The 21,908-nt window shown below is 40.2% G+C and overlaps 2 protein-coding genes across 5 annotated transcripts in view; one reads left to right on the top strand and one right to left on the bottom strand.

The window, feature by feature from the left end:
• dgcr8 (DGCR8 microprocessor complex subunit) overlaps positions 1-4,206 on the top strand; it is a 46,836-nt gene extending 42,630 nt beyond the window's left edge. For all 3 annotated transcript variants that reach the window (XM_078227202.1, XM_078227201.1, XM_078227203.1), the window contains 2 exons: positions 261-374; positions 726-4,206. In XM_078227202.1, the coding sequence (XP_078083328.1) occupies positions 261-374; positions 726-809 (198 nt within the window). In that variant the 3' untranslated portion in view covers positions 810-4,206. The remainder of the gene's footprint in view (positions 1-260; positions 375-725) is intronic.
• A 2,886-nt stretch (positions 4,207-7,092) lies between these two features.
• On the bottom strand, positions 7,093-21,806 carry trmt2a (tRNA methyltransferase 2A). Of its 2 annotated transcripts, none has more exons than XM_078227199.1 (12): positions 21,727-21,806; positions 18,084-18,714; positions 16,943-17,051; positions 15,814-15,995; positions 14,923-15,037; positions 14,338-14,453; positions 12,949-13,060; positions 12,083-12,205; positions 9,836-9,911; positions 9,117-9,233; positions 8,883-8,979; positions 7,093-7,545 (listed from the first exon to the last, which is right to left on the bottom strand). In XM_078227199.1, the coding sequence occupies exons 2-12, from the start codon at positions 18,698-18,700 to the stop codon at positions 7,419-7,421; spliced, it is 1,791 nt and encodes a 596-aa protein (XP_078083325.1). In that variant the 5' UTR covers positions 18,701-18,714; positions 21,727-21,806; the 3' UTR covers positions 7,093-7,418. The 2 variants fall into 2 exon arrangements, with proteins under 2 accessions (XP_078083325.1, XP_078083326.1); XM_078227200.1 differs by having other exon boundaries at positions 21,712-21,791.
• Positions 21,807-21,908: the final 102 nt, after the last annotated feature.

Here is a 21,908-nt window from a genome sequence, read left to right as displayed (position 1 = left end):
GCAATTCTACACGTCGGGTAGAATTTTGTATTTTACCCTTTTTCTTAATGTACCAGTATTTGCAGCTGATCTACTCTGGTCTTGACTTGGCTGTGATTGTTGCAGATGGAAAATCTTAATGTTTCCTTGGCATTCCTATTATTTGATTTCTTAAAAGCACATTTTTACTTTCCACCTGCCCTGCACTGTGGTAATTTTGGTGCATTTACCCATAGTTTATACATTATTTAAATACAATTTTTTCTATTATTTTAACACAGGAAATGTCTGATAAAAGTGTGATTGAACTGCAGCAATTTGCCAAAAAGAACAAACCGAATCTTCATATTTTGAACAAGTTACGAGATGAAATGAAGAAACTGGCACGAGATAGGGTAAATATTTTTATTATTAGGGGGTGAGTCGTGGAGCAGGAGCTTATATTTGGGAGTGCTACCAAAGGCTTGAATTCCGCTGGACATGTCTCTGGATTTTTGTTTTTTTGTTCCTGTTCTTGTGTCTTGCCTCCCATGGTTCCTCTCCTGCCAACTTATTCCCGCAATCATTCTAAGCACCGGCTAGTACCATAACCAGTTGGCCTTTCTTTGTGTGAGTGTTGATGATGAAGGTCAACAGACTCCAGTGCAAAGTCGCCATCCTGCGACACCCAAAATAGGTGATGGGGTTTTTCTTTTTAAAACCAGGTTTATGTAATTGTCGTTTGTTTTCTTCTCTGCCCCACAAAGGAGGAAACTCGGAAGAAGCCGAAGATGACGATAATGGAATCAGCACAGCCAGGCAGTGAACCTCTTTGTACTGTTGATGTGTAAAGCACTGCAAAATGGAGAGCAATAACGCACTGGAGAAACTCATCCTCGACAATTTTATGTTACCTTCTTACAGAGAACTTATTACATTGCGAAATGCAGAACAATTTTTAAAGGTTCCCCCACCCCAGCTTGACAGTGTACCTCTATGATTACGACTAGCGCTGTGCATTACAACAAGGACAATAGTACTGAACTTGAATCCGTACCTCTATTTCAGGAAAGGGCACAAGGCTAAAGATTGATTGAGATTGTATTGGTTGATACTGTTGCCCCAGAAAAGAACCTTTAGACTTGTGACCTTTTAAATTTATCAGTTAAATTTTAAAGGAAATACAATGGCCCAGTAAGTTCCCTGCATCTGCCAAATACAGAATGGTCATTAAATTGTCGTTGTGCACTGATCTGTTGGTTAGTTAGACCCTTTGTGGGGTAACCTTCTGAAAGAAGTAATACCTTTCATTGTTTACGTGTAAGCTGAGGCCAGTGAGGAATTGCTTTCAACACACAAAATTTAAGTTATTTCTTTTAATATGAGCTTTTCTTTTTGTAAACACATTCTGAGCAATTTATCAAGGAACTTTGTCAGGAAGCTACTTGTTTTAATGAAGTGACACTTAACTATTATTGAAGAAACACGTAATATGCAGATCATATGAATTAAGGGTTTTTGGAACCATAGATTTATATTGGAGATTTTAGATCTTGGATTACAGGCATTTCAACTGAATAGCCTTTATAGGATGGTAATTATTAGTTAAGGCTCATAAATTAGACAAACGAGTGACTATCTCGGTGTCTAATACATGGACACACAATGGCTTTTTAAATACATTTTCTAGTAATTTTTTTCTGACTTTTATTTTGTTACGGGGATCTGTGAATATGCATCATTTTTATAAGAAAATGGGTCAAGCTGTCCGGATCCTCTCTCAGTAGATATAATGCATGTTTGAGACTACAAGATCCTGTTGAATAGCTTGTGCTGTTTGGCTCTGACTCTGCACTTCTGTCATTTGGCACAAATACAGAAGGTGTATTTCTGTGACCGTAGTTTAGTTTAACCATTGCCAAACTGATGTTCAGCTTTGGAATTGCACCAGAGTTGAAGTTGCAGCTATCTTGTGTTCTCTCCTGATTCTGCTTTGCAATTATATGTTTAAGACCAGATCTTTCAAGTTTGGACAGCTCCAACTCTGTCAGTATTTTTTTTTGGTAGAAGCTTTAAAGTTGTTAAAGCTGTTGTAAGCATTTGTTCATTGTTTTTTAATTATAGTCTGGCCCACTGTTTCAGTTGGAACAAATCATTAATGATGCAAACGAACAGGTTTGATTTGTCTCACTGCTAGAAGTAGAATTGAATAAAAATAATTGTCTCTGTAGAATTGATAAAAAGAATATAATGTTCCTCCACCTATTGTTTAATTTATTACCAGGCATGCAGATTGGAGGTTTTGATGTAGAAGCTTGAATTAGTTCTCATTGTCTTAGACTTTATGTTGGGAAATGATTTTCCTTTCAACAACTTAATTTTACCTCACTTAAACCCAGGATAACAACCTGAAGGAAACAAAATACCATGACTAGCTCCAGTGCACTCTTGGTAATGTGAACCAAAGCTTAATAATAGTGTCTTATGCAAACTGACAAACTAATTTTTTAATGCTTGCTGCAGGCTTCAACCGTGGCATAGAGAGGGGAAACAAGATTTTTTAAAAATTGCAATAACTGCTGGAACAAAAACTTATATTTAAACTGCTGTGCACTGTCATTTTGTGACGTTTTGTGTTTTAAATGTTTACTACTTTTCTCTGTTGAATGCAACTTTTCTTGCCTTTGCACATGAACACAAGTGCTGCTGCGAGAGAGTACAGATTGTGGTTTTGCGAATTTGCATTTGTGTGATCAACTAAAGTGTGAATTGAAATGGAAACTTAGTTGTCTTACCTTCATCCTAATTGATTTGTACCTTTAACATTGGTATTTCTGTGTATTGATTGTAACTTGTCAGTATATTATACTCAATGTGCATCTCATTTAAAAAAAAAATTAAACCCATTAACTAATTTTGCTGCCGAGAAGGTAATCATGAAGTAAAGGATTGTAATTTGACTGCCTTTTTATTTCAATCTATTGGAGGCAAAGATTATTTGTGATTATGGGTTATACCTTTTGTAGGGTTTGGGGCATTGTTGAATCTTTTTAAGTATGAGTCTGGTTCATCATTGTGTAAATGGTATTATAGGAAGAAAAATCAATAAACCTGAAAAGGTGTTAAGCTCTCATTAAGTAACTACACGATAAATCAGTTCCAGGATTCAGTAAAACGTTTCTCTTAAATGCATGTCAAGTACCGTAATAGATTTAATGTTGAATCATAATGGGGGAGGAAAATATTTTAAAACAAAACCATTTTAATTACATGCACTAGCCCTCTTAACACTCCCAAGAAAGTTATTAGTATATAACGCAATCTGTAAAATTTGGAAACAAAGTGAGGGGGGCAACTGTTTTGTTTTTCATCCTGCATTTGTTTTGCTCAAAGATTTGAGGACCTGACCTCACTTTAAATGTAGCTCTCAACCAATTGCAATTACTACTGTTCTTGATGTCTGAAAATTTATCCCAGCAAAGCTAATGGTATTTTGTATGATTGAAGTGTTTAAAATGTGACTCCTTACAAACTGGCATAAAGCAAATTAATTTGTGATTATTGAAGCATTCACAGAAAGCTGAATTCTCATGAGAGATTTTCTCGAGATTTGATCTTTGTTTGGTATCCTGGAGCCTACTACTTAAATTGTGTTTCAGTCAAAAAAGAACACTGCAGCTTCCCTGTCTTTCCAAACTGATTCACTTATCTTTTCTCATTTATTTGTTTCTTCGTTAACTGATTATGGTCTTGTGCTGTGGTCTATTTAAAATCAAAGTTCGAACTATTATTCAGTCAAGCAATCTCCAGTGGTTAGTGAATGAAGTTCCTCAAATTGAAGTGCAAATTTTGTTTTTGTTTGGGAAGTTAAAGAAATGAAGTCATTCAGTGTTTCATAATTGTGCAATTGCATTACATGGAAGATTTGATCTGGAGTCTTTTTTTTGGAAAACAAAGAGCATATATCCAGTTCACGGTGTGCCCTGTGTTTTTTAAGTAGTTTGTGTCTGATTAGGGAACTTGCGGTGCAAGAATGGTGCTGCGATAATGACTTGTACATTGTGTGCAGTTACCACACTAAAAGTGCTATTGTAAGTGGCTTTCAGGCTTCATGCCATGTCCTTTGGCCTATGCTTGCTGCAACCTGCACAGCCATCTGGATGTTTGTGTGTGGTCCTTTTCGTGTGACACTTTTTTTTTGCTCTGTAGTTTGAAGCAATAAAGTTTGATAATTCATTATAAAATGTTTATTCTTTCCCTAGTCCTATTTTTTTTAAACAGCACAATCCCTTGTGCTTTGATATGAAAACATTCAACAAAATATAAAGGTTTGCTAAGTGCGTAGTGGAAATATCACGCAGTGGAACCCTCTGGTTCACATGTCCTTGTAGGATTGGATTAATCTTTTAGGTTGCCACTGACATCAATTAAACTGAGCTTAAACTAGAAAATTAGTTTTATGCAAGTGGAATAAGAGGAAGGAGATTAAAATTCAAACTAATGAAAGACAAAAATAGATGGGTGAAAATTCATTTATACAGCATTTTCCATGACCATTGGGCATCAGGGGCAGTACGGTGGCACAGTAGTTAGTACTGCTGCCTCACAGCACCAGGGACCTGGGTTCAATTCCCAGCATAGGTCACTGCAGAGTTTGCACGTTCTCCCCGTGTCTGTGTGGGTTTTCTCTGGGTGCTCCGGTTTCCTCCCAGTCTGAAAGACGTGCTGGTTGGGTGCATTGACCCGAACAGGCACCGGAATGTGGCAACTAGAGGAATTGCACAGTAACTTCATTGCAGTGTTAATGTAAGCCTTACTTGTGATTGTTTAAAATTAAAGTGCTTAACAGCCATTGAAGTATTTTAAAACGTGGTAATATAGGAATTCAGAATGATCAATTAAATAGAATGGGATACAGTCATTAGAGATTTACAGCATGGAAACAGGCCCTTCGGCCCAACTTGTCCATACCACCCTTTTGTTTTTAAACCCCTAAGCTAGTCCCAGTTGCCCGCATTTGGCCCATATCCTTCTCTTGAATACCTCTGGGTTTTTGTCTATTATATGCAAGAACCAATTAGGGGATGTTAGAGAAGTGCCTCCAAATTTCATGGTAAATTTAAAACCAACTAGAGTGCCAAGGCAGTGTAAACCTCAACTTGTAACAAGAAATGCAACAAAATGTTACCTGAAGTTTCTCCATTTGATGGTCTTCATGCCAAATCTCTGCCAATTAGTTTGTCATTCAGAGAATGGACCATGAAATAGCTACTATACACCTGACCAGTATGAAGAGGACAACAGTTACAAGTTCACAAAAAATGGATGCCTTTTGTTTTCTATAACATCACACCAAATGAATTTATGCGTTGGAAGCAAATCGATGAATAAGTTTGATTCTACTTTCCCAAGCCTTTTCATGTGTATCACAACAAAAGACAAGGTTGAAGCATTTGTAAGCAACTCTCCTGCTTCATCTCTAGACCAAAGGAAGATGGGTGTGGTCATTGGATCATTTCTGCACCAGGATATCACTGCAGCTTTTCAAGGTTTTGTGTTAGTTCCATTTTCAGCTGTTTCTCTCTAACATAAAGGGCAGAAGTGGGGATGTTTGATTGCAACGGTCAGCACCATTTGCAACTGCTTCTGGCCATACACAGCAAGACCTGGACAACATTTGGGCTTGGGCTGACAAGTGGTAAATAAACATTTATACTAGATACCATCTGTACACACAAAACTGAGCATCTTCCCTTCGCATTGCTATTACCAGAAACTCAACTAACTAGATAAATATTGTGACTACATGAGCAGGTCAGAGATAAGAAATTACACAGTAACAACTTCCTGACTCCCCAATGCCTGTATCCCATAGCCAAGGCACAAGTCTGGAGTGTGATGCAAGTGCAGAAAGGAGCTAAAGTACTGTACTTGATATCCCATTTGCTTCACCACTGAATACCAGCTACAGATCAGATGGAGATGTCCAAGATTTTTCACATGGAGCCTCAGGTCCAAATTTTTGTAAAGCCAGAAAGACTCAGCAGCTTACCAGAATGGTGCCAGAGCCTGGAATCCAGAGGCCCCACTCCTGAATGCAGTATCCACGGTTTTCACTGGGTAGGGGGCAGGCAGGGGTGGGATATATTTCACACATCTGCATTTCGTCAAGGCATACGCTGCAGCAACTCACCAAGGCTGCAGTGACCTCTAGTACCTAGGGTAAGGACATCACCATCTGCAAGTTCCCATAAGTCACACACCATACTGTTAGAGCTACAATGCCATTCCTTCACTGTGTATTTACACCACATTGATTACTGTTGGAAAAGGTGGCTTACCGCCACCTTCAAAAACAATCAATCAGGATGGGCAGCCAATGCTGACCAAGCCCACAACACAAACAAATGAGGTCCCATATTATAGCATGTTACATATTTCAGCAGCTCAGCCCTGCTGATGCACTCCCATACCAAGGTACCATTCCATTGTTAGAAATGGCGTTGGAATGTTACACTAAGACTGCACCTGCTTGTTCCTGATTCAATGGCAATAATCAAAGAGCAATGCCGTGATGTCTTCAACAAAACACCAAAAGAACAGATCGGTTACTTATTTGCATTTTAAACCCTGTACTTAGAAAACCACACACCTGAACCCACGTCATGGATTTAAAAAGTCTTGCCTTTCTTTACTACCCTGCTTTGGGAAACTGGCTGCCGTTGCATAAAATAGACGACATTTCAAAAGAACTTTGTTGGCTATAAAATGCTTCAGGCCATCTTGAAGTTATGAAAGGTCATAAAGACAAGACTTATAAAATGTGGGTTCAGGTGTGTGGTTTTCTAAGTACAGCTAGCTCTTGACAGAATGAAATTCAAGACTTTAATAAATAATTTCAGCTGACACACCGATGCATCACTGAGGGAGAACTGCAGTATCAGTCCAGTTTTGCGATGAGATGTTAAAGTGTATGCTAGCTTATGTGGGTGTATAAAAATCCCAGAGTTCTTTTTGTGATCTTGTCAACTATCCCTCAAACTCCAATAGAACCCTTCAATTAGTCCTGTGCCCCTTGAAAACACAAGAAGAAGCCTCAAACATAAACATGAACAAATAATCAAAACATTAAGGTACTGACCACATTTTAATTCAAGAAATTTATGCATGTTGGTAACATATACAAAATATATGTACGAATCAGATTGAAGTTCTAATTTTCTTCATTACTTGCAGCCACAGCCTTGGTTAAAATACTAAATGACAAACATTATGCATTAAAAAAAACTGTATTCCAACATTGTAGGTGAGAAATAGTTACAGGCTGAAGAAGCCTATACATGGTATATGAAAAATGTGATCTTCAAGTTAGCATTTCCAGTAATTATCTTTAACACCTGGTTATTTGCATCAAGTTTAGTATTTTCTATGTACCCCAGATAGTTCTGGACCACCTGAGCTTATTCCACTCTCTCAAACAATATTAATAGTTCATAGTACATTGTATGTGGGAAGAGATCCACAGCCATGGCTTTAACTGGACGAAAAGGAGAACCCTTCACTCGATGAGATGGGGCACGACAAAGGCTATGGCAAAAGGGGAGAAAATAAGTTAGTTTGCTTTCTCAACAATTCACATCAGAATGCTATAGATTCAATTCATCTGTAATGTGTGTGCACGAAGATCCCCCAACCACCCCCAGGAGATGGTAAAGAACACTCCTGTTGACAATTAGGTTAATTTTGAACTAAACACGTAAATTACATTTTAGCTACATTTACACAATTGATTAATTAAACATTGGTAAACGAATGAATATAATGTTATAGCAAATTATTTGCTAATTTTATTATATTACAGCATCTCTAAATCCCTGCCATTGGTATTCAAAGTGCAAATCCAGATTAAATTTAAATAACTCTCATTAATATATTGTTACCACAATAAATCTGGAGCACACAGCAATCAGGAAATAAAAGTCATGTACTAGTTTGGACATCTGGAGTCCTGTTAACTAGAATTTCCGCCATTCCCACACCACATTATTTTTTATGAAGTCTGTTAGTTCAAATAGTGTCTGTTCAATCCAATTTTCTAATCTTATTAATTTGTAGTGCATATTTTCCTATTCACTGCACACTTTACTTGCTGGAAAGTATATTTAATTATCTAATCCCAAGATTCTTAATCATCCAGTTTTGCAAAAGTTCAGAATCCAGCGTTCGAGTCATGGGTTCATGCCAGTGTGTGCAAGTTGAATGTCCCCCTTGTGCTGGTCTGGGTGGGCCACTTAGTACATTCAAGAGTGGTGAATCTGTGGAATTCTCTAACACAGAAAGCTGTCAAGTCACAATGTCTTTAAGAAATAGATTTTGAGACACTAAAGGTATTGAAGCATATGGAGAAAGAGGAGTATGTTGTTGAGATAGAGGAGCAGTCATGATCATGTTGAATGGCAGTGCAGGCTCGATGGGCCTGCACTGCCATTCTATGGTCACATTTTAAAAGCCAGATTGCAAAGTGGCCTTGATGCATCTTCAAATCTAGATAGGGCAGCCAATCTGCATGAAATGGTTGTGAACTTAACCCCGTCAAAAGACGGTACTTCACACTGGCAGATGAGACTGGTATACTTAAGACTGCTCACTCCTGCGACACAGCCTTCACGATGGGAAAGTCAAACACACCACAAGAATGTGAGATGATGCCTTGTCTCACATCATGGGCACTGTACAATGTGATCACAAGTGAAAACAAGTGGTGCAGCCCCAACTACCTTACAGGTTCTGCTATAACATTATATTCATTCCTTTTACCAATGTCCAATTAATCAATTGTGCCTTAACACAAAGAAAAAAAATTGTATAATAATTTCTAGACTTATTTTTAAAATTGAGATTGCTAAACTAATTACGTAACTTACTCCACAAAATTGTTCATAGCTGCTCGGGCATTGCAAGCGACATAAATTAGGTGTTTCAGGTGTTCTGCTCTTCTTATTGCTAATACAACTCTGGAATCTGCAAGTAAAAAAAACCTTAAATGTCATAAAGCAGTTAATAAAATATTGTCTGCTCAGTTGTAAAGAAGAAAATGTCTACAATACAGGACTGGCAACATTCAATAATGCAGTACTCAGTATCAAAACAGTTCTTACGCAGTCCTGCCCTTGGTGGGTCCACAATAGCAACCACGTTTTGCGATGTTAAAGAGTTAATTACAGTGGGAAAAAGATCTTCAGCTTTCCCACACAAGAATTCCACGTTGGTTAGACCTGAATGGAAACAAAAAAGTAACCTGAAGTTATTTAGAGAAGTCTGTTTTCTGCCAGCCTTGAATAGGAAAATAGAACTCGTGTAAATTCTTCGTTAAGACACTCTGATAAAACAAACAGAAACAGAGAACAAGAACATTTTTTAAAAACTGATTTTCAAGTCCCAAGACAATTTCAAGCAACTCCTTGACAAGTACGGCAACCACAACGAGGTTTCCATCAAGCACTGAGTTTCAGTAATTAACATAGTGGAAGTCCATAATGTAGTGTTGCTGAATATTCCCTGGGGGAACTTTCTGTAAGTTTAACCTGTTCATTTGAGAAGTTACAAGAAAAGAGCTTGAAGCAGAGAAAAAACAAACAAGATTAATACTGTCCCATATTCTTCATGATCATGAGCAGGTAAGAAGTGGCTTTGATTGCGCCTAGGGCAGGACCGAGAGATAGCCCACACTGCTCCTAATACGAAGGAAGATACTACAGTGGTATCTTGTAGAATTAATATGTTCGCCTTGGGGGTGATGGTTCTAAAATGGGAAACCTGAACTTGACATGGCTAAGATTAACAAGTACATTTACCAGGGATGTTAATAAGTACTAACCATTTAACTCTGCATTCACTTTAGCATCTTCTATAGCTTCCTGGCACATTTCAATTCCAATAACCTTCTTCACACTCTGAGCAACAAGATGAAAAAAATGTTAATCCTAATTATCAAAATACCCAACCCCAATTCCAGAATCCCTTGTATTATTCTGTAGCTTCAAAATATTTAGTTCAGTTGATCTCCATTGATAATGTCAGAAATGGCTGGAGCTGACCTGTTTAGCTGCTAAACCTGATGCATCTGCTCAGGTACTCCCTGCTGGGCCCACTACATCCAGGGGTCAGTTAGGGTTTGTGTTGATCGTGTGCCTCAAATCTCACCGTGGTCTTGCCCCTCGTGCCTTTGAGCATCTCACCTTGCTCCACCCCCTCGCCCCTCATTTAAAATCCTCATTCTCTATCCAACAATCAGAAACATTTTCTCACTGAGAGATCTTCATTGCTTTCCTCCCTCAGCGTCGGCACCAAGTAGCTTCTCATCCTCAGACATTTTAACCCTCCATCTCAATTCATCATGTTCTGCTCTGTGTTTACTGTCCTCCTCACCCTCCCTGTGAACTAAACACATTCACTGCCAGCTCCTTGATCAGTGTTACCTCATGTGGCCTTGCTACTCCCATCACTAATGGAGATAAGGCTATGCTCTTTCCTGTGTCACTCTCCATCCAACCCTCCTCCCAAACCTCACATTCTCCTTCCAACCCCATTCCCTTCTCTGTTCACCTATAGAAACTCTCCCAGTTCACTTACAACTTTGCTTTCAAAATTCCAACTGTCCAATCTTTGGCACTCTGTTTGCAGCATAACGTCTGCAGCTACTAATCTGTTGGATCACAACCCCACCAACTTTGCTGCACTCATCAACACTAAAACCACAAATCTCTCTCTCTCTTGCCATTCCCTCTCTGCTCCTTAAAGTCCAAGGGACATTGACTTAGACAGATATAGGATCTAGCCATTCACCGCCAGTAAATCCACCTGTAAATCCTTCCCAACACGTGCCAATGGCAGGTGGTAAAAGAGGGAGAGATTCTTGGTCAACCATGAGATGGAAAGAAATTAGAGCCTCTATCATCACTATCCATAGCTCCAGACTGCCACATGCACGTAAAAGTGTGGGTTACCACAGCAACTCTGACGCCTTGGGTGGGGCCGGCTAGCCTGGTTGGTTGGACAGCCAGTGGGAACCAGATTGGTGCCAACTGCACAGGGTTCGATCCCTGTTCCAGCTGCGGGAGATTTGGGACCTGCTCCCTTGCCCTACTTGTGATGGAGATTGCAGCGCTGTGAGTTGGGTTTGCCTTTGGAGAAAGAACTCAAGAAAACAACTCCCAATAGGGCGGCACAGTAGCACAGTGGTTAGCACTGCTGCCTCACAGCTCCAGTGACCTGGGTTCGATTCCCGGCTTGGGTCACTGTCTGTGTGGAGTTTGCACATTCTCCTCGTGTCTGCGTGGGTTTCCTCCGGGTGCTCCGGTTTCCTCCCACAGTCCAAAGATGTGCGGGTTAGGTTGATTGGCTGTGCTAAAGTTGCCCCTTAGTGTCTTGAGATGTGCAGCTTAGAGGAATTAGTGGGTAATGGGGGTAGGGCCTGGGTGGGATTGTGGTCGGTACAGACTCCATGGGCCAAATGGCCTCTTTCTGTACTGTAGGGTTTCTATGATTCTATGATTTCTAATAAGGAGATGACCAGATGACCTTTTCCAGCCTGATTCCAATAGCACAAATACAAAAGTCATCCACCAATTTCCTTTCCAGTTCTGCTTTAGGTAAGTGAAGATCGGAAATAAAACAGCAAAGGGCGTTCGGACATGAAAAAAAGGTCACTCGGTTTACATCTGGGTGTAGAAAGCCTTTCTTTCTTGATACTGGCAGAATGCAGCAACATTCTTGAGTGGAGGTAACAACTGCCTTGAGGATGAAGGCAACATGGCCATTCATGTGAATACAGTGAATGTACTGCAAGATACTACAGCCTGAATTGATGCTTTTTAAGTCCCAATTACCCGCCTGCACATTTACCTTTCCTGAAACAGAAGTTCATCACATAGTCTCCTACTCAAACTCCATCTCCCAGAACCTCAAATCTGTGGAATTAACAAGTCTTGCTTACTCCTATGTTTCACAGGATTTGAAAACCTAAGCTTTATATCTCCCTGCACTTCCCTAAATAACTTATTCCGTGTTAATGAACCCTTATTGGCTCTTCAACTAGTTTCGCAAAACAAAACTTTGAATTTACCTTTGCGAGGGAAAGCCCAATTGTGCCAGTGCCGCAGCAAACATCTATCACGATACTATCTTGGTTAAGATTGGCCCAGTCTCCAACTGCTGAATAAAGTACCTCTGCAGCCTGGGTATTGACCTAGATATAAAAATATTTGCATCCATGTAATAATATTACATTCATTAGGTTATGAAGGTTCCAACGCAAAACATCCCCACCCACCCCCACATCTTCATCAAACCAGGAGATACTTCCTGCAATCCAGAGATCGACCTGCTTCCAGCAACCTGCTTTCAGTTAGGTAAAATCGATTCAGTCTCTCTTTCCTGGCATGTGAAGATGCCAGTAGGGGGGCGCGGGGGGGTTGGCACTAGCCATCTTCACAATATAATGTGGCCATACACTGGGAACATGACATTTGGGTGAGAGGAAAAATAATACACTACCTTACAGGTATAGTTCACAACAGAGGCTAAGTTTAAAATATTTTGAGGAGACACAGTCCTTCCCTCCTACCCCACCATAGCTAGGTTTTAAATCCACTGCAGATAGAGTTTGTTCCCCCTCCAGACTCTAAAGGCACTAACTGCCAAGAGTTTGAACAGCATAAACACACACCCTGCTAGGCCGATGACTGCGATACAAAGTAGTCAAGTTTGCAGTCGCAAGAACAGTTACTATGCAAGATGATACAGGGAGCGGTGATATGGCCAGCATTTAAACAGAGCAGAGATTTTCATTTCGCTATGCTATACCCAAACTAGGAAAGCTTGATGCACAGACAATAACCTACAATGGAAAGTGGCTCTTTTGCCAATGCTGCACGTTCAAACATAATAAATGTAATATCTCATAAACGTTAAAAATGTTAAAAAGTTCACCTGGAAAAACGCATGAGGAGAAATCCTGAATTTGAGTCCAAGGAGCTCTTCGTAGATGTACTTCTCCCCGGTCACATGGTCCAAAGGTAAGTCCTCCAAGTTGGGAGTTTTTCTGGAAATGTTCAAAACAAAACCTTAGATTTTATGTTGATGGTTTGCCTCCAAAACCTTGGCTGCAATTTTTAAGAAGTTACTTAAATTAAAGCTTTTCACAACCAACAGTTTGAGAAATAAGAACTTGCATTTCTACAGCACTCAACACATCCCCAATATGTTCCAAAGCACATTGATTTTAAATGTAATCATGTGGACAATTTGCAGCAAAGTCCTGCAAACTGCAGGTTACTGAATAGTGGGATGATTGCTTTCTGGTGATGCTGGCTGAGGATGAATGTTGGTCAGGAGACTGCCAGAACTCTGTTGCTTCAAATAGTATCGTAGGATCTTGTTTTAATGTCTCATCTGAAAGACAACACCTCAGACAATGCAACACTCCCTCAGTAATGCAGTTAAGTGCTAGTTCTAACTATATGCTAAACTCTGTGATTGGAGTTTCATAAATTTCACTTGTCAAAGCTGCACAAACTTTGTCAAATGAAATTTACTATAGTCAGAATGTATACAGTTCTGGCATGTCAGAACTTGAAGTACCTTATCCTGGTTTGTACCTGCAGAGTGTGAAGGATACCAAGGTTTTGTAAAGGGCAAAAAAGAGGAAGACCAGAATGACATAAATCTGAGAGCTCTGAGATAGGTTCCAAGAGATAGAACGTTTAATTACTGGAGAATTAGAGAATTAGGTGAGCTATAATTAAAGGTTTTATAATAATGCAGGGTTTTGATACAATCTGGTTAGATAGGTTATTTAAAAGGGAAAGGTTGCACTGATATAATCGTGAGATGCCAAAGGAATTAAAATGCTCTTCCACCAGTGTTGAATACAGTAGGTGTTTTATAGAGGCCCATCTCCTCCGGGGCTACACATGAGGAAGTTGGAGGATGGAATGGGGTATTACTCCATAGAAGTGGTGACCAGTACTTGAGACTTTTGCCCTGCAGACTGAGCATCTACTGGAGAGAGCAGGAAGGTGGGACCAACTGGATTGTTCTTCAAAAGAGCCAACATATGCTTGATGGGCCAAATGGACTTCACCGTGCTGTGATACTGTATAATTCTATGATACTGAACTGACTCAGTTTCCCATTTGTTGACAGCCTTGGAGAATTGATCTTTAGCTCCTCTCCTGTTTTTATTTGCCCGTAGTTTTGCGATTTGATGATACAAAAAGAGCAGCGTGGGTGGGTCGAGAGTCAGGTGATCAGAAATCTTGAAATCTGGAAGTGAAACTGGCACTAAACAGGACTTTCCAAATTTGGATAATCCCTTACCTTTGACCTTCTTCAGCGAAGTAAAGTGAAGTCACTCCACAATCCTTCCCATCACCTTCTGTGAAATACTTGGCTAATTCGCCTTGCAATTCTTTGAGTTCTGGTTTGGTTAGTTTCTACAAATAGTGGAGAAGGGGTTTAATAGACATAAAAACTCATCAAACAATAGAGGAAATAAAAACTGCAGCGCAACTATAAGAGGCATCAAAAATCAAACTCTAGCATTAAAAAAATCTGTATGTATAATTACAGAGAATACACGTGGTCCCATGACAGAAATCTCTGAATCTCAACAAAGCCACTGATCAGAGGAGAAGGAAGGCAAGATGCCTTGGGATTACTGGGATACGGTAGGATTGTTGTCGTTGCAGGCCCGATGGGCCAAATGGCCTCCTTCTGTACTGTAAGGATTCTATGATAAAAGTGGAAAGTGTACAAACAGACTAGCTACCTTTAAAGACAGTTCAGACAAATTCTAAATTTGGTACATTAACCATTTTGAAACCCAATTTCTCCTAACTGGTATTAAAGCACAAAAATACCATGTGTCAAACAGGCCAACAAATTATTAACTGTCAACAGTACCTGAGGGTTGAAATAAATTATAGCCATGATCTGCTTAGCTCTTGTGACGCGTACAGTCAGCTGCTTCCAGTGGCCTTCATATGTTTCTGGGCTGTACACAGAATAAGGAGATGACCTGCAAACCAAATAATACAATCAGAAATATCACAAACTTTTAAATAAATTTGAGGTGAGGAGAATAAAAGAGGAAGTCTTTCTTAGCTTAATCGGAGTCCTGAATACGAATTTATTTCAGCACAATCCAATTTTCTGCTACTTTCCTTTCTATGACACTTTGCAGCGAAATTAGCAAGCGGCTAAAACTCAGCCTGGATGGAGATTCTTCTCACCATTTCCCCCCATCTGTGTTCTGTTTGCACGTCATAAAATCAGCAAAAGATTGTCCAAAACAATACTGCTGTTTTGTTTATAGTCCAGGCTAAGACAACCACACCTCATCAACAAGCGCTAAAGTGTTTCAGTAGAAATCTCACCGCATCCATGTTACAGATTGCAAAATAATATGTCTTGAATTACTGGATAGAATTCTGCAGGGCAGTATAACAGAACGCAAGACTGTTGGATTGGTATTTTAAGGAAAAGGAGGCAAACAGTGCAGGTCCCAACCTGGACTGCTGTTTACGTGGGGTCTACTTCACCAGGGCAATGGGAATAAACTAAGGCACCGGTCAAAAATTAATATTCTCCTTCAAACAAACACAAAGGAGCAGACTTGGTAGAGAGATAGTATCTCAGATTATTCTGTTTTCCATGTGAATGGTAGATGCCATTTCCAGGGCAGGCAAAGGGAAACAACAGCAGAAAAGAGATATGAAAACAATAAGTAATAATCCAACTAAAGAGGGAACAATAACACAGTAATCCACTGAGATAGTGAGTGGCTTTAATAACCTTATGTAGTTCTGAAATGCCTTCACAACTTCCTTTGCTTGTGTTGGAATATGAACAGTATCAAATGGTTCTACAACTTCACACGATCCTCCCTTGTATTTACCCAAGCGACATCCTATAGTTTTATCTTCGCCATTTGCTCCAACGCCAATTAGAAATTCACACTTGTTACGGTATTCAGTCTGAAACAGAAAAGCGCAACGCTGGAAATAAGCTGGCATAACTGGGCCTATAGTTAGTACAAATACCAAACCTGCACCATTGTAGCCACCACATTTCACAAAACACAATGGATTCAGTAACTCAGTTGGGTAACAATTCAAAGATGGTGTGTGTGTGTATATTCTCATCTGTGTACAAATGTACATATCAACAATGAGGTAGCTGAAGTGACTACTAATTAACAGCAAACTTTGCTAGGCCACAAACAATCCATTAGCTAAAAACAAGGGCTGCCTATTCCCATTTGGCATACATGATCATTTGGTGTATGATTTTATTGAAACATAAAAGATTCTGAAGGGCGTTGATGGGGTGGATAGCAGGGAGAGGATTCCTCTTGCGGGAGGAGGAAGATTGTAACTAGGGGACAGTTTAAAAATAAGAGGTTTTCCTTTTCAGCTAGAGATGAGAAATTGTTTCTCTCGGCAGGTTGTTAGTCCGTGCAATTCTCTTCCCCAGAAAGCAGTGGAGATTGGGTCCTTTAATTTATTCAAGGTTAAATTTTTCATAGACAAGGGAGTGATAAGGAGTCAGTGTCCCTGCATCCCAGAGCACAATGACACAGCAAATATTCATGATTCTCTAAAGGTCCAATGTGATTTCCACCATTAAAACTCCATTTGACTTGACAGCTTATTGGAGGGTCTGCAGTTTGCTGTGCCAATTCTGTCCTTTTATCTATGCTTAGATGTCAGCATCTGAAAGGGTTGAGCAATGCTTGGAGTCAGAAAGTCTGAGGGCCAGCTTTTCTGTGCAATTACAGGGACATAGCAGAACTTTAGCTCCCCTTCACCCCCACTAGAATCAGTATTGTTCACTCAAATCTTAGGAAAGATTCTGGCACAAGAAACTGAGACCCTTGGAGGTGAATTCACATTGTCATGTGATTTATTGGATGTTAACATACCTGCAGTGGTGATGGCTTCACTCCCTCTAATGGGCAACAAGTTCCACCAAACAGCTTTTTCTGTTGAAAAACCCATGGCACAAAGGCTCGATTATGGGTTCCTATTTCTCTAATATTTTAAAAGAAAATAACATTGGAATAAGAATCAGATTTCACCGAAAGATGTTAAAACCAAAAAAAAACAATTGACTGATTGAATTCAATTCTGTTTATCTTGGTGTAGATTGGCTGCAACAATTGACTTTTACAATTTTCAATAGACTTCAAACTTACAGTGTGACACAGAGGGATACAGTATTTTTTGTATTTAAATGTGTTTCTCCTTCTTCACCCACTTCCCCAATTTTGCTGAGAAGCTTCAATTCCTTGGTCAGTTAGCAAGGCCGACCCAGACTTGACTTCTGTCTAGAGATCATTGTTACATAGCTATACATTCTGTCCAGATTCTGCCTTATGGAGCTCTTGCCCAATATCCATTGAAATGCCTAATGAGGTTAGCAAGTTCCACCAGAAGGTGAGCGTCCCCGCCTCTCACAGCACAGTGACACAGCAGAACAGCAGAATGCATATGTTCATTATTTAAGTGAGGGAAAACTTCTAAAAAATTCAGTTGAGTAAAAACCACAACCCCCAACTCCCCCATCCCACTAAAACAAACATTGCCCCCACCCCACCAATCCTGAGTAAAGGCATTTACCTTTCAAACGCAGACATCGAGACATTGCTGTCTCAATGTCAACAGCAGGGAAGAAGCCTGCCACCAGGACTGAAAGTGGAAGCTGACTGCATGCAAGCATTTTACTGGCGGGGGAACAATTAAGAAGCCGCTGCTAGGACCGCGGCCCATAGCAAGGTGTCATTGAAGACAGGGTAAGTTTATTTAAATGAGGCTGGGGTTAGACAGGCGGGCTGCGGTGAAGGAAAAGCACCTTCAAGTGGTGATGCAGTAGCCGCAGGAGTGGCCATTGCCACCGGGATGAGGTGAAGGTGAGGGCACCTCCATGGGCCATGAAGCAGCCAAAATGCAGATAAAATGCCAGTGCGGACAGAAGATGGCCCTTAAGAAGATGGCACTTAAAATGCCACAACACATTAGATGCCGCATTATGAAACCCAGAATCTCAAGACTTAGCATACATACGTGGTCAACAACGACAACACTTGTAAGACATTCTGCTCTTTCTTTTTCAGCTGTTCTTCGTATGGAATGTTCCAAAGGGGTGTCACAACGTCAGCAATTTGTTCACTTAAAGTTCTGTCCAAACCTTCCACTGGAACAGCACGCTTCTGTTCGTGATTATCGTTCTCAATGCCTTCCTGCTTTCGTTTCTTGGCAATGGGATCAGCTTTTGGTTTTGCTAACCGTACGTGCAAATTCTTATTTTTCCAAACTTGCCCCTGAAGGACCTCCATTGCTCGGTCTCGTTCTTGCTCTTCTTTAAAAGTCACAAACGCAAAAGGCCGTTTTCCAAAGAGTTTGATTTTGTGAGGAACCAGACTATTCCTGCTGAGGAATTTTCTTAAATCACTGAAACTTACAAATTTTGGGAGGTTCTGTATTTCAATCTTGTAAATCTCAGATGTAAAAAGGTCACCTTTGATATATCGATACACGTCAGCCTCAGGCGCAGTCCCATCCACTGGAGTCTCATCAGAGACTTTGGAATCTTCATTTTCCCCTGGCACTGTTAAATTAGTTGTTTCATTGGTTTCTTTTTTAACCTCTCCAGGGGAAATGCTGGTTCCTTCTTCAGACATTGTTTCTCCAAATTCTAAAACATATATAATCACATTACTACTCTACAAACACACAAAACTAGCAGCCAGCACTCCTTGATCAGACATCATACTTCTATAGGGCAATCATGTGCCTTTCACATGAGATACTAAATCAAGGTTCCATTTATTCTCACTGGTGGACTCAGAATATTACACAGCATTATTTGGAGTGCAGGGAAGTTCTTGTACAAGAGAAAAATACTATGGATGCTGGAAATCTGAACTAACTGAACAAAGGCTAGAAAAACTCAAGTTTGGCATCATCTGTGGAGAGAGAAATGTTTTGTGTCCAATACAGGTACTCAAAGCAACACCTTTTATTTGGAGGAAGTGAGACAAGTTATCAAATAAATTGTTCAATGCGAGAATCAGTTCACTCAGGCAAAGGAGGGTGGAGGTGGATGGTGATTATTCAGTCCTCTTTTTTTTTTTAATGGGTTCATGGGGCATGGGCATCATTGGCCAGCATTTATTTGCTAACTGCTCATCCCTATTTGCCCTTGAACTGAGTGGTTCAGCAGATTCCCTTCCATAAGGGACATTAATAAATGACTATTTTACATCAATCGACAATGGGTTCACAGTTATTATTAGACTTTTATTGAATTCAAATTTCACCATCTGCCGTGGTGGGATTTTAAATCTGGTCCCTGGAGATTACCCTGGGTCTCTGAATTACTAGTCCAGTGACAACACCACAACCTCCCCTGTTCAAGGAAGAAGCAAAGAACCGTTAGGGAATGCAGAGAAGATTCACAAGAACCACTCCGAGAGGGACTTCAGTTATGAGAATAGATTGGAGAAACTGGTGATGCCTTCCATAGAGAAGGGAGTTTTGATAATGGTGTTCAAAATCATGAGGGTCTAGACGGAGTAATTAGAGAAACTGTTCCCTTTGCAGAGGTTTTAAAAATCAGAGAACACTAATGACAACTGGAGAAAGCATTTATTTTACACAGCAATTGGTTAGGATCTGGGATGCACTGCTTGATAAAGCAATGATAAGGAAAATGCAATTGCGGCTTACAAGACGGAATTGAAAAAGCAGCTAAAGATTAAAAAAAGTTTTGATGGAAAGGGATTGGCTGAATTGCTTGTGAGCCAACAGCGAGTCAAATGGCCTCCTTCTGTCAACTCCACTGTTTGACAATTGTTTTCAAACAATTTCAGGTGCTCTGCACAAAATAGTTGTGCAGGAATACTGTTATCTTCAACATGAAAACATATCAACGGCATTCTTTTTTTAAAAAAAACTAACTAAAATGACATTTCAAATGTAAAAAAGCAACAAGAGTAAAAAGTGCAAATAATTAAAACAACAATGTTACAAACAACTCGTTAAGGACATCTTTTTGTGTCCAACCAAATAAGCAAAATCAAGTTAACTTGGAGACAACTCAAAAGGGACAGCTCCCTAAAAGGAGGAGAACCATCTGAGGATCTACAGACATTTAGAGAGGCAAGAACTCGTTAGACAGGATCTACAGATATTTAGAGAGGCAAGGACTGGTTAGAGACAGTCAGCATGGCTTTGTGAGTGGAAAATCATGTCTTACAAATTTGATTGAGTCGTTTGGAGGGGTAATCGAGAAGGTAGATGGGGTAGTGCAGTCGATGTTGTCTACATGGACTTAAGCAAGGCCTTTGACAAGGTACCACATGGTAGGTGTTGCATCTCACAGGATCCAGGGTGAGGGAGCCAATTGGGTACAAAATTGGCTTGACAACAAAAGACAGAGGGTGTTTGTAGATGGTTGTTCTTCAAACTGAAGGCCTGTGACCAGCGATGTGCCTCAGGGATCGGTTCTGGGTCCACTGTTATTTGTCATTTATACTAATGGTTTGGATGAGAATTTAGGAGGCATGGTTAGTATGTTTACAGATGACACCAACATTGGTGGCATAGTGGAATGAAGGTTATCTAGGATTGCAACGGGATCTTGATCAATTGGGCCAGTGGGCTCATGAATGGCAGATAGAGTTTAATTTAGATAAATGCAAGGAGATGCATTTCGGTAGATTGAACCAGGGCAGGACTTACTCAATAGGGTGTTGGGGAGAGTTATAGAACAAAGAGATCTAAGGGTACAGGTTCATAGCTCCTTGAAAGTGGACAGAATGGTGAAGGCGGCCTTCGACATGCTTGGTTTCATTGGTCAGAACATTGAATACAGGAGTTGGGATGTCTTGTGGAAGTTGTACAATACATTGGCAAGGCCACACTTGGAATACTGTTTACAATTCTTGACACCCTATTATAGAAAGGATATCATTAAACTAAGAGTGCAGAAAAGATTTACTAGGATGCTACCAGGACTTGATGGTTTGAGTTATAAGGAGAGGCTGAATAGACTGGGACTTTTTTTCCCTGGAGCGCAAGAGGCTTAGGGGTCATCTTACAGAGGTTTATAAAATAATGAGGGGCATAGATGAGTCAACATCTTTTCCCAAATGTAGGGGAGTCTAAAACTAGAGGGCATAGGTTTAAGGTGAGAGGGGAGAGATACGAAAGGGTCCAGAGGGGCAATTCTTTTGCAGAAGGTGGCGAGTGTCTGGAACAAGCTGCCTGAGGTAGTATTAGAGGCAGGTACAATTTTGTCTTTTAAAAAGCATTTATACAGTTACATGGGTAGGATGGGTATAGAGGGATATGGGCCAAATGCGGATAATTGGGACAAGCTTAATGGTTAAAAAAAGGGCAGCATGGACAAGTTGGGCCGAAGGGCCTGTTTCCATGCTGTAAATCAGACAGGAAAAATACTGGCGTTTGCGTTTCAAAAGCAAGAGGATAATGAGAAACACATCTCACTCGGAAAAATTAACTGCTTGACAGCTCAAGGTATCAGTGTGAGGGATTGGAAATCTGTCCCGGAACACAGCTGTGCTACAAAAAGTGAGGGGGGAAATCACCCTAACATTATTTACACGATTGAGAATATATTAATATGCGTTTCAGACTATCATACGACACTCCTAACTTACTCGTTTACCTGATGTTTACTTACATTGCCTGACTCTCTAAGGACTGAGCAGAGCACATCTGCCAACGGCGGCCATTTTGTAAAGGTCAACCGCGCCGCACGGCATTGTGGGAATGACCCGCCCGGGAAGGTGGTCAAAAAAAACCAAAAACAATAAAAATCTCCAATAATCACTAACAATCAAAGACCAGACGGCCGCTTTTAAA

This window comes from Mustelus asterias, chromosome 13 (genome assembly GCF_964213995.1).
Source record: "Mustelus asterias chromosome 13, sMusAst1.hap1.1, whole genome shotgun sequence".
Taxonomy (NCBI): domain Eukaryota; kingdom Metazoa; phylum Chordata; class Chondrichthyes; order Carcharhiniformes; family Triakidae; genus Mustelus; species Mustelus asterias.
The sequence above is the reverse complement of the archived record's forward strand: the minus strand, read 5'-3'. Positions and strand labels throughout refer to the sequence as shown.

Excerpts from the sequence above, each read along its gene's own strand:
- trmt2a (XM_078227199.1), bottom strand. The coding sequence starts at position 18,700 with ATGTCTGAAGAAGGAACCAGCATTTCCCCTGGAGAGGTTAAAAAAGAA. Across the intron at positions 9,234-9,835 it reads AGTGAATGCAGAGTTAAATG|GTCTAACCAACGTGGAATTC; the intron begins GTTAGTACTTAT and ends GTTTCCATTCAG. Across the intron at positions 8,980-9,116 it reads CCCACCAAGGGCAGGACTGC|ATTCCAGAGTTGTATTAGCA; the intron begins GTAAGAACTGTT and ends TTTTACTTGCAG.